The 12,029-nt window shown below is 53.1% G+C and overlaps 4 protein-coding genes across 4 annotated transcripts; 1 reads left to right on the forward strand and 3 right to left on the reverse strand.

Annotated features, from left to right (window-relative positions):
- Window positions 1–674: 674 nt before the first annotated feature.
- GMORB2_5189 (solute carrier family 26 (sodium-independent sulfate anion transporter), member 11) lies at window positions 675–3,446 on the reverse strand (the record flags this gene model as incomplete). Its single annotated transcript, XM_035467163.1, has 5 exons — window positions 675–2,128; window positions 2,203–2,749; window positions 2,837–2,982; window positions 3,046–3,352; window positions 3,426–3,446. The coding sequence occupies 5 exons, from the start codon at window positions 3,444–3,446 to the stop codon at window positions 675–677; spliced, it is 2,475 nt and encodes an 824-aa protein (XP_035323175.1).
- A 1,077-nt stretch (window positions 3,447–4,523) lies between these two features.
- Window positions 4,524–5,528, reverse strand: GMORB2_5190 (uncharacterized protein; the record flags this gene model as incomplete). Its single annotated transcript, XM_035467164.1, has 5 exons — window positions 4,524–4,546; window positions 4,611–4,707; window positions 4,789–4,940; window positions 5,010–5,189; window positions 5,516–5,528. The coding sequence occupies 5 exons, from the start codon at window positions 5,526–5,528 to the stop codon at window positions 4,524–4,526; spliced, it is 465 nt and encodes a 154-aa protein (XP_035323176.1).
- A 3,023-nt stretch (window positions 5,529–8,551) lies between these two features.
- GMORB2_5191 (Ras-related C3 botulinum toxin substrate 1) lies at window positions 8,552–9,541 on the forward strand (the record flags this gene model as incomplete). Its single annotated transcript, XM_035467165.1, has 6 exons — window positions 8,552–8,566; window positions 8,663–8,695; window positions 8,791–8,849; window positions 8,936–9,116; window positions 9,178–9,410; window positions 9,478–9,541. The coding sequence occupies 6 exons, from the start codon at window positions 8,552–8,554 to the stop codon at window positions 9,539–9,541; spliced, it is 585 nt and encodes a 194-aa protein (XP_035323177.1).
- Window positions 9,542–10,717: 1,176 nt separating this feature from the next.
- GMORB2_5192 (nucleolar protein 6) lies at window positions 10,718–11,870 on the reverse strand (the record flags this gene model as incomplete). Its single annotated transcript, XM_035467166.1, has 2 exons — window positions 10,718–10,931; window positions 11,056–11,870. 2 exons carry the CDS (start codon window positions 11,868–11,870, stop codon window positions 10,718–10,720), a joined length of 1,029 nt encoding a protein of 342 aa, XP_035323178.1.
- Between the last annotated feature and the right edge of the window lie 159 nt (window positions 11,871–12,029).

Raw genomic sequence — 12,029 nt, forward strand, 5'->3', positions numbered from 1 at the left:
TCCCCCGCCAGGGTCTTTCGTCGGGTTCCAGGGGAGGGGCACCCCTGTCATAGCGCCTCGAGACTCGGGATAGCGTGCTCATACGAGTAATCTGTCCAATTCCACGGATGGAAACCGGGGTTTTGCTGACCTGAAGTGGCAACGTTTAGGACGCCGATGTGGCGGTCAGGAGGGGTAAAGGTACATAAACTTGTAGTGATCAAAACCGTCCAACATCAAATGTCTTGATGGCTCAGTTGGTTAGAGCGTTGGTCTCATATTTTCAGTGTGATTCAATCCTAGATTGGGCTATCCAAAGGTCGTGAGTTCGAACCTCACTCAGGACACTAAACAAGACTTTCTCGTCTTTACCTTTTGATTTTTTGGCCTTTTAATCCTATCCGGGAACTGGTGGTATACGCTATCGTTCATATTTCTCGATGTTATGATCATTCTATTCTTTTATCATTATTCTGTTCTATATATATATATAAATGTACCAACTGCTATGCCGGTCCAAGAAAATAGAGTGACAATGCGTGAAATCGAGGATGCAGCAATCAGGTGTAAGAGACGCTATATAATGCCAACAGTTTATGAAGGGTAAAGGAAAAAGGTATGAAAAGAGCAGTCTGCTCAAATATGCCGTGATAAATCCAACGCTAGCTTAACAACATCAAGGCATGGAACTCATTTCAATTTGTCGTTGCTGCCGTTCTGCCACGTTTCTTCCCAAGACTCCTAGCCGCGCATTGGACAGCAGTGTCCAGATCAGCATGGAAATGCGGCCTGTCCATTCCGATCAATGAGCCAAATTGCCGCGACCTGGGACTTGAGGCCCCCTCCTCGTCACTTCCCAACTCCACGAAGCCATTTCCACTCGTTGCGTGTATGAAATGGCGGATGTAGCCGTTTTCCTGTAGCACAGACTGGCGGTTGTGATGGTGATTATAAACAGGACCAGCTCCGCCACCGCTGCTGCCGAGTTCTGCAATGGTAAATTCGGGGTTCCATCCGTCCAGGGAGGACGGCTGGCCAAAACCACAGGCCGCAAGGGCTTTCCTCGTCCATCGGTTCGTCACATTGGCGAGGTGAAACTCCACTTTTTCAGGCGACGCCCACTGCTCAAGGCGGTGGCGCAGGTCCGTGAGCCCTTGGACGGATGTGACGTCCATGTCATTGACGGCCGACATGTCCAGGACGAGAGCGTGGAGCGGTGGTAGGTGGTTGTCTTCAGATGGGACTGTTTCGCCGGGAGATGTCTCCGGCCCGAGGTCGTTCCACGGCCGGTCGCGGGCCGTCTTGTCGGGGTCGTCGCGGATGGCCCTGCGCGTCCGAGATGTGATGTGGGATACGACCTGCTGGACAATGTGCGCTTGGTTGAGGTAGTGGAGGTTCTCGGTGAGCTTGAAGATGAAGACGCCCGGGTAAGGGTTTTCGACCTTGACATGGGGGTTGGTGCCGTCATCTCGTTCATGGGAGAGGTACACATCCCTCCAGCGAGGGGCACCGCCGACAGCAGCGCTCCTGTCGGTGGGCCCAATCTGCTGGCGCGGCTCCGCGACGTACCGGCTCACGGATGCGCGTCCCATAAACTTGCCCTCGGCGCGAGCGACCCTGTAGAGCAGGAATACGAGCGAGAGTCCTGCAGTGGCGTATATTCCAGTCTCCAGGTTGCCAAAGACGGAAACGGAAACGCCGACGACGTAGATGAACAAATCAGGAGGAGATATCAGCCAGAAGAGGCGCAGCTCGCCGGGCGACGTAACGAGGTTGCTGACGGCATGGACGATCAGACCCGAAAGAGCCGCCATGGGGATGTAGTAGAAGACCGAGGTAAGCCAGTAAAGGGCCATCATGACGATGGCGGCCTTGAAGGTGCCCGCCAGCGGCGTGCGCACGCCGGCCTTGGACAGGATAGCGGTGCCCGTGAAGCTGCCCGTGGACGAGTAGGCGCCAAACATGCCCCCGACTAGGTTGGTTATGCCCGTGGCTATCATCTCCTGGGACGGGACGACGACGTAGTTGTTGATCTTGCCAAACGACTTTGCAATGGCAATGTGTTCGACGATGAGGACCAAAATCACGGCCGGGACGTGGGGGCTGATGCTTAGTAGAAGCGTTCTGTCCACGACGGGGAAGCCTAGATCTGTTAAGCCTAGATTTAACGCCAACGTCAGCACCACGGTGTGCAAGGCGACACAGACATCACAGCTAACTCACCCGAGGGGACGGGGCCCAGGAGCCTAAAGGCAGCCTCCTGCTGCGACTGGCCGTAGTTCACAACGGCACTCATGATAGTGTAGGCACACATGACGAGCGTCATCCTCAGCGACGCCACCGTAGACCACAGCCGGTCGTTTGCGCGTGGCCGAGCCAGCATGCGCGCCGAGTACCACTTGATAGATTCGAGAAAGACGAGAGCGCTCAGCCCAACGGCAGCATCGCCGGCTCGGGCGTTTCCAATGTTATGCACAAGCTGTAAAAACACGCTGACGGCCGATTCCTTGGCACGAATACCCGTTATGCCCAGGACGCCGGGCAGCTGGCTGAGGGTGATCGTGATGGACGCGCCGGTGACAAAGGCGGAGATGGCGACGAGGGGGATCAGCTCGATGATCCAGTCGAGACGCAAGAGGCCAAAGATGAGCAGGCACAAGCCGGAGACGAGGGAGATGCACTCAGCTACGTCTTGGTTGCGGTACTCGGGGTGTTCGGCTGTCACGGTGTTGACGACACGGCCAACGAGGAGAGATAGGACGGCGGTTGCCTAAGGGGGTCAGTCAGTGAGCTGTTTCTCCCCTCACCCCCTTCCTCTCTTTTTCTTCTCTGCTAAAGGAGGGAGTATTGAGCATACGCTGATTGCAACGTCCTTGGATGTACCGAATAGCCAGTACAGCGATGTGCCAACAAACGAAGTGTACAGGCCATACTGCGGTGGCAGGCCGGCCAGTAACGCGTAGGCCATGGTCTGGGGGACGACTACGAAGCCCAGCGTGATGCCTACCAGGCGGTCAGTTGTCCCTTCATCTTTGCAGGCGTGAGGCGCATGTCATGGCGACAAACCTCCGATAGCATCCCCGATAAACCACTTTGTATTGTACCGAGGGAGCCAGCCGAGAAAGGGAAACAAGCTCCTGACATATCGTACTGCCGAGCGCCTCGTGGGACGGTGTCGTAGCAGCCACTCCCCCACGGTCGGGTCCGTCTCGATGTATGCGCCAAGCGGGACAAGCGGCGCGTCGTCGTCGTCATCGTTCCGGTCATCGTCGTCGTCGCCGTCATCCTTGAATCGGTCGTCGCGGCCACCATCTTGCGCACTCTTACCAACGACACTGGAAGGCAGAAGGGGATCCGTCTCTGTTGCGGGCAGCTGCTGGAAGTTGCGGTATCCTGTCAGCCTGGGCAGTCGGCGTGGTCGGAAGCCGCCGGGGAACGGAACGGACCTGGTCAGATGCTGTCGCCATGGCGGGCGCACTTCGAAGGAGACAGGGGTCCTTGTCTATTTCTCACCCAGCGCTGCCCGACGAAATATATCTGTCTGGGAGAAGGGGAGAGCAAAAGGGGAACGGGAGTTATTTTTGTGCATTGAAGAAAATAATACTCGGTCCATGACACCGCATTTCACATAGTATATATATGGTGATCACTTTTTTCTTTTTTTTTTCCCCTTCTTTTTTCTTCTCTGTCCTTCCTACTTTATCGTGTAAGACGTTATTACAATTAAAAAATGGATACTATGACCCCGTCGAGGCGGGTGCACATGGGCGAGCACGTCACTTCTAACCGCAGCTACTCGACGAGCTTGGCACACATGATGTGACCGGGGTGTTGAGCCGAGCCATGCCATTTGCCTGTATTCAGGATGAAAGTGGGCCGGTAGGAGAGTGCGAGAAAAGAGCAGACGACTCACTCTCGTAATCATAGTGATAAGTGTAACTCGTACGTATGCGCCTAGTTTACTAGAAAGAGAAGAGACCCCTGCTCTCATCTAGTCATATAGGCCAAGTGCAGCCGTTTATTTGTCTCGAACCCCCAAGGGCACGTTCTTTACTAAATTGGCTCGATAGGTAGATTCGAAGTAGCCCATATACGGTTAACATTTCGTGCGGGAATTAGTAATCGCACCTGTTAGCCGCCAGGTCGTCTTGTATCGGATTACCGGTCTATTACTGAGTAAGCCTGGCTGTCTGGGCCGTCTGCGACTCTAACAGGCTCTAACAGAGGCTGGATTGCGGGGTCGTTGACGTAGTGAGTTCGAAAGCTCCTGGCAGCTTTCATGCAGCTTTCCCTCCCGAACCCCTCAATGTCGCAAAAACATGGGAACCAAGATACCACAGCATTTATATTGTATGCACGACATCCAAACACCCACACGCAAATCCGCACACACGACATGGTAATTTGTAGTCAAGACGTTCAGTTAATCATCAAAATTGCCCTTGATATCTACAAAGACATGGCACGACGTTCTGCCGACGGGCCTGATTTAGTGACGCGTCTACAGAGCCGTGTAGTGGCTACATACCCCGCTGCATGCCAGCTTAGGCAGAGATACCAATGACGCCTATGAACAATCAGTATAATGCCATGGATATAGTAAATAACGGGTCTAAGAAGGGTAACCATACCACAGGCAGGGCGGGGACCAGCGTTACCAGTCTTGAGGGACTCTTCGTTGGCGCCCTTGCCGAGGTCGTCAGTGCCACCGTGGACAACGACGGTACGCTATTGAGGTCAGGTCAGTATATAACACTCTTCTGTATGCTGAGACGTCTGGAACAAGAATAATAGGGGGGGGGGACATACGCCGACAACGCTCTCGGGGCCGATGAGCTTGACGAACTTGTCAGTGACGGAGCCCTTGGCGTTGCCCTGGGCGTCGGTGTCGATGTTGCCGAGGTCACCGACGTGGCGGTTCTCGTCGGAGGGAGCACCGTGGGTCTTTCCGAAGGGGTTGACTTTCAATCATGTCAGCTTTGATTGTGTCCTTCACCTTTCTCGCCTCTGCTCTCTTTTGGGGGACTGACAGTGAGGACCGGCAGAGGTGCAGCCGTTGGTGTTGTCGCCAAAGGTGTGGATGTGGAAGCCGCGCTTGGCGTTGGCGTCATTGCCGGTGATATCCCAGGTAATGGTGGTGGGAGCCGACTCGGACTCCTGCTCAAAGGTGACGGTGCCGGAGACCTTGGCGTCACCGCGGAGGACGGACACTGTTAGGCGGCGGCGGACGGATCAGCATTTGATACATCTCCTCTCTTGGGATTTTTCCCCTTGCAGTGAAAGACAGTAAAGGAATGGTAGCTATTGGGCAAGAGACGGAGCAGATTGAGGACAACAAGGTAAAGCGGGTGGCCATCAAGGTAGGAGGTGCATTTGGTAGAAAAAGAGAGCACAACCCGGCCAACCCACGACGTCAGAAAACTCGCGCAAACGCGCTCATCTCTCCCCCCTTCTGCCGAATACGCCCATGGGTATAAAGAGGAGCGGCTCTGCCCTCTTTCTAGAGGTGTGTTGCAGAGAAGGTGATCTTCCTTACCTGCTTTGACCATTTTGACGGTTGTATGTGCTTTTGGTTTTTGGTGTTGGGGTTTTTTTTGGTTTTTTATTGACACAGCAGTCGTTTGACTAGAGAGAATCAAGAGGAGGAGGGGAAAGAGTGAGGGGAAGGGAAGCAAGAGCATGAAGGAGTGGAGAGGTGACGGGCAAGCTTTTTGAATGGGCAAAGGCGGAGTTACGAGGCGAATCGGCATCAGAGCTTCTCCTCCCCTCCTCCCGGAGCTGCTCTTGGCTACGAGGGCCGACTAGGAGTGTGTTACTGCTACATGTACCTAGGAGCCAATATCGACTGCTCTGACCCCCTCCTCCTCTTCGTTTGCCTTCTGTCAAGCTCTCTCTATTTCTCCCTCCCTCCCTCGCGCTCGCGACTCTCGCCCCGCTTCAACATGGCCCGCAGCTGATGACAAACCACCCGAACGACAGATCCACGTTCCGAAGTCGGGGGCATCCACGACCCGAGGACCGAACGAAGCGTCGTGATGGGTATCTGTGCAGTACGATGTGCGATATGAAGATGAGAGGGACGTCGGTTCCTTGACAATTGGATTAATGGGATATTACCACGATGGTTGGAGGTGCCGGGCGCTGTGTTTGCTTTCTTCCGTTTACGTCGACAAGGCCGATGAGGTGAGGGGGAGGGGTAGAGCGAGCACAGCGTCTGAGGTCGGAATGACGTATTATTTGCAAGGCGGCATCCCTCAATGCCAATGACGACGTCTAACGCAATCATGTTGTAATGGTGAGCCGGTTAACGTTGCAGGGGAAGAAAAATATAAAAAAGAGAAAAAAGGACATTTCCATCTTCCTTGGCTTCTTCTCTCCGCCTTCCTTTTGCTTCCTCTATGCATCCGCTGAGGGGCGATAGCTGATCGGAGAAGTGTGGAATTCTGGTGCAGCAAACGTCGGGTCCTGGCAGGGGAATATAGCCGGGAATGCCCTGGTGAGAGGGGTGAGGGGCACGCTACGTGTATTACCCAGTACCGTACGTCGTGTTCCCTATACTCGGAGGATTTTCTCATCCTGAAGCATCGGCATCAGGTCGTCCTGTTTTGGTCGGGAGACAGAATCTCAACAGGAGGGGTAAGGGGAGAAGGAAAGGGGGCGGGCAGCCGTCCGTATATCCGCAACTCTTCGAGACAGCCGATGAGACGGGTGAGCTTGGCACGTATCCTTGGCGCCAGCCACTGAGTGAACGCTGAACAGTGAGGTGAGACTTGTGATTGACCGTAGGTGAGAGCCGGAGTTCACGCGGGTGAAAGAAAATGATAGATGCTGAACGAGTGGCACTATTACGATGGATCCGATGGCCGTTTGCTGCGTCGACCATGGCTACCGTAGCCTCTTTTCTTCTCCTTCTCGGCGGGGATTGCAATTTGACAATACCCAAATTCGGCTTTTGGCTGATGCACGCTACGGAGGAATTATCACCACGCTTCGTAACGGTCTTGTCTGGTCTAGGAACGTTGGTTGGCTGATTGCTCTGCATTAAATGACCTGTAGGCCGTAGCCGCCACGCCTCGCCAGCGCTGATCAATTGATCAAGAAAAGCAGCAAATGAGTGGTGGTGGTGCCATTTTGGGGAGGGCCCGTGTGAATGCAAGTACGAGTGCGTACATATACTATCCCCACTGGTTCTGGTCTGGTTGAATGGGGTGCATAGTACCAATATGTACGACTATCACAGTACTCGCAAAGGAATACCGCGTAAGGCATCCGTCTTTCCCCTCATCCCTCCCCTGCGGTCAGGCGAGGGCCGGACCTGGACAATGCTAGACTGCCGCCATGTCGTAGTATCAGTATTGATCTGGCTGGCTATCTGGGTACGATCCATCAATAGCCACAACGTGCGACAATGGAACGTATGGGCAACTGGCGATATGTCGTAATCGTTGATACAAAAGTGCTTGTGAACACCACCGTATCGCCCGCAGTGCTGGATATCGCATGTGGCTCTAGAAGATGGTGTCCGTAACGTTCTGGTTGATACGTGGGAATTCGTCTCAGTATCGTACGAGCACACAGTCTTGATGAAGAGGCCAGGCTGGTGGTCATGGATGGCTGTTACAGGCTCTTACAGGCTTACAACTGCGGTATCTCCGCTTGCCGCACAGGGCCTGTACGGAGCATTGCAACCTCACTGTCTCGGACTTGCTGACACTTACATATCCTGGATGGCGGGCATAACATTGCTCAGGCTTCAATGATATGAGTACTAATGCAGCCGACATCCAATTGCGGTATTCATCAACGACAGCTCCTACCAATATACTGCCAATAGTCCAGGATCTCTCGAATCTCTCCTACCAGGTCCTAGCATCAGTGCTAGTGCTCGTAGCTGTAGCATCACGTCCAGTAGACTTACCCCTAATGCTAGTACGTGCATGGCACCAAAACGAGTTGACTGGCTCCTTCCTCTCTCCCCTGATTGCCCTGTTATCGCGGGACGCACACACACACACACACGCAACTCACATCTCTCCTCTCCACTCTCCCTTCTCAGCTTGGCCTGTGCTGTGCGCTCGCTTGCTCTGCCATCTTCTTGTTTCTGTTTCTCTCTCTTGCTTCTCTCCTCTACCATTTTCCAAAACAATCTTGTTGTGCTTGCGACTCTTCCCTGAACCCCTTGGAACTCGTTCGTCGGAGGCCCTCTTTCCCGCCCCTTGCCCTCTTCTCTCTGTCTTTCTCTGCTGTCGCTTTTTTGGAGGATCCACATCCGACCACCACCAGCCCAGTGCCAACCCCCGCCGCCCATCCTCACCGTCAGTTCCATCATCATCGCCTTGGGCCCTTCTCTCTTCCCTGACCTCTGGCTTCAGCCTCGTTATCATCGGCAAACCATCACCTACGCCATTTCGTCTCTCCAACCACAATCACAACCACACCACAACCACCACCGATCAACTCCCCACCGCATCCATACTCAACTATTCTCCGTCGCTTCTCTCTCGCGTCGACCTACCATCCATCGATTTCTCCCACTCTAGTTTCAATTCCGACCCCACGACATTCCACAGAAATGGCTCAGCCCGGCGTTCAGTCCCTCAAGGCATGCTGTGCCCATCCATCATCTTTTTCTTTCGCTGCTCTGGTCATCATCAGTTCAACCTGCTAACCTCGTCTGCTGCAGTGTGTCGTGACCGGTGATGGTGCTGTCGGCAAGGTTCGTCTATTCCCCGTTGGAGAAAGTGGCCACCCTGAAAAAAATGCAGCATTGGCGGATAAGAAGAAGAGAATGCTGACTTTCCTGCCACGCAGACATGTCTCCTCATCTCGTACACGACCAATGCCTTCCCCGGCGAATACATCCCCACAGTGTCCGTATAACCGCCTCCCCCCTCTTTCGCCACGCTCAGTGTTGAGAGAAGAATTCACGAAGCTGACTTGTGCGCGTGTGCTACAGCTTTGACAACTACTCGGCTAGTGTAATGGTTGATGGCAAGCCCATCAGCCTCGGTCTTTGGGACACCGCCGGTCAGGAGGATTATGACCGTCTGAGGCCTCTGTCCTACCCCCAGACCGACGTCTTCCTTATTTGCTTTTCCATTGTCAGCCCTCCGTCGTTTGACAACGTCAAGGCCAAGGTACGGCACATTGAACCCCGTGGATACACAAGCACATGACGATATCTGACCCCCCCTCTAGTGGTTTCCCGAAATCGATCATCATGCCCCCAACGTCCCCATCATCCTGGTCGGCACTAAGCTCGACCTGCGTGAAGATAGCGCCACTCTCGACTCCCTCCGTCAGAAGCGCATGGAGCCCGTCACATACGAGCAGGCTCTGGCCTGTGCCAAGGATGTCAGGGCCTACAAGTACCTCGAGTGTTCTGCCCTGACACAGCGCAACCTCAAGAGTGTCTTTGATGAGGCTATTCGGTTAGACCCCCTTTCTCCATCTCTCCCCTGCCCCCATCTGTCCCACCTAGCTAAGAATTGATACCAGCGCCGTCTTGAACCCGCGTCCCCAGCAGTCGCAGAAGAAGCGCTCCAAGTGCTCCATCCTGTAGACTTGTTCTTCTACCGAATCGTATCGAATTGGAAGACCTTTGCCCCCCCCCCACTATCGGGGGCGCACACATACATACACGCACACCCAAGTGGCATCCAGGACCTTGACCGGGACGATTATACCCTAGACGATATTTCCGACACCCCCTTTTGTGGAATATGCTTATTTTCCTCGTTTTACTTTTGCCGTCTCTTTTTTCTACCACTCCTATTTTTTTATTTTATTTTTCACGAAGAGGAAATCCCGGTATCTAGACCATGTGGTGGGGACAAGAAGAAAGAAGAAGCAGGGAGCAGAAAAGACTCGGATCCGTTCCTGATACGCCACCAAAACTGCTAGGCTGTCCGTTGCCGAAACCGCCTGCAACGGCTAAAGTCTATCAAAGGGACACGCTCATATGTGATATCAGGATCTTTTGATTTTGGACTCTGGTTAAGTTTTGACAGAATCGTCTGGGATTGAAGGCTTCACACTCGCCTATCTTTAGTCTCTGGTGTCGTAGCCTGCGACGGCCAGCAGATCGAGTACTCTGCTCTCTAGGTCTTTCTCCGTTCTGCCCTTCTTTCACGTTCGTTCTACTACATGGGGCTTCTTTTTCTGAATTTTTTTGCTTCTTTGCTTTTATTTTCGGCGTCTGGCAACGTGGATTTCTTGTCTCTTGTTTTGCGTGTGTTTCATTCTATGCCTGTTTGCTCATCCTAGCCTATCCATCCGTGCTGTTGCTTAGACGTTGGCTCCAACAGCAGATTCTTCTTTTTGTGCTTTTTGACTCTTGGTTTACCTCGCCGCTTGCATATGAACGATGCATTGCGTTGCGTTGATTTTGGTTGTTCCGTCATCCCTTTTCTTGAAGAGTTCATTCAGACCGGGAATGGGGGGGGGGGGGGGGGGGCGGGTTATTCTGTCGTCCGGTCACTGTAATGGAGGTGGGGAGTGAATGTGTTTGATTCATTTTCAGCACATACCATTTTGTCTATATATATATTCAAAGAACGTGACTCTTCTTTAATATTCTCCCGCCCCCCCCTCAAATAACCGTTCACATGCGTACCCTTGTAGAAGATAAAATGAAAAGAAAAAAAAAAGGATCAGAAACATAACAAAGTGTAGTGGTAGTAAAGACGTTATACAAATGCCAGAGGTGAATATTCCTAGCACTTAGTAGTGCTAGTACCTAGAACATACCGGGTACCCTACCCCTTCGGCTAGGATGTATGCTATCCTCCATGTTGGTCTGGGACTCAGACTGGGGCTGCGATTTCTGACCCTTTCCTTCAACCTTTGCATTCTTCTCCTTCTCGATGCGCTTGGCCCGGTTCTCATCCAGCTTCTGATTCTTCTCGCGAATCTTTTCCTGACGCTGCTTTGTCTTGCCACCACCTCCAGCGCTGTACCATTGTGTGTTAGCATTGTGAGGGTTGAGGGGGGAGGGAATGGACTTTTTTCTTTTTTAAAAAAAAAGAAGGGAAGGGGAGGGGAGGAAGAGAATGACGGAGAAAGAAGATGACCTACGTGAGTTCAATGTTTATCTTGCGAGGAGCAGACTTTCCATCGTCAAACATGGAGTGGTGGAACTTGTCTAGGCAGGTACGCTGGTGCCAGACCTTGGCGAACTCGACAAAGGCGATACCGCGGCAGGGTTTGTCGTCATCTCGGTTCTTGAGGCAGCGGACGGCGATGGGCGAGAGGGACGAGAAGTGGGCGGATATGCTGGCTGCCGTGGCCGTGAAGGGGAGGTTGCCGACGAAGACGATGTGGCGGTCGGCCTTTTCGGCCGTGGACTGGTCAAGATCGATTGCGTCGTTGCCGACGGTGGCGGGGGCAGCAGCAACATCATTCGTCGACCCCTCCTCCTTGGCCTCTCCCTCCTTGGTTCCACCCTCTACCTTTTCCTTCTTGTCCTTCTTGTCCTTCTTCTCCTTCTTGTCCTTCTTCTCCTTCTTGTCCCCCTCGTTCTTGGACTCCTCCTTGGCGGAATTCTTCTTCTTCTTCTTCTTCTTCTCTACCCCCTCCTCCTCCTCCTTCTTCTTCATCTTCTTCTTCTCGTCGTCGATGGCAGCGGCGGCAGAAGCAGCATATCTCGATTCCTCATCCTCTTCATCCTTCTCCTCTTCGGGAAGATCCTGGAGATCCTTCATCTTGTCCTTCTTCTCTTTGCGGCTCTCCTTGTTCTTCTTGTCCTTCTTGGACTTCTTGGGCTTCTTGGGCTCACCGGCCGCGGCGCCGTTCACGTCATCGTCGCGCTTGCGCTTCTTGGCGGGAACCTCGTCGACGGCCGTTTCGAAGGGCTTCTCCTCGACGGCTTCTCTCGCTCTCTTACTCTTCATCTTGCGCTTCTGTGTGTGTGTATATGGGTATTGAAAGAAAGAAAAAGAGAAATGCAATTGTTGAAGGTCGAGAATAGAGAGAGAGCCCAAAAAAAAACCCGTCGTAATATTTGGTGATGCGCTGGATGCAGAGTTTGTCATTTTGATTTTTTTTCGATT

This window comes from Geosmithia morbida, assembly GCF_012550715.1.
Source record: "Geosmithia morbida isolate 1262 chromosome Unknown scaffold_3, whole genome shotgun sequence".
Lineage (NCBI taxonomy): Eukaryota > Fungi > Ascomycota > Sordariomycetes > Hypocreales > Bionectriaceae > Geosmithia > Geosmithia morbida.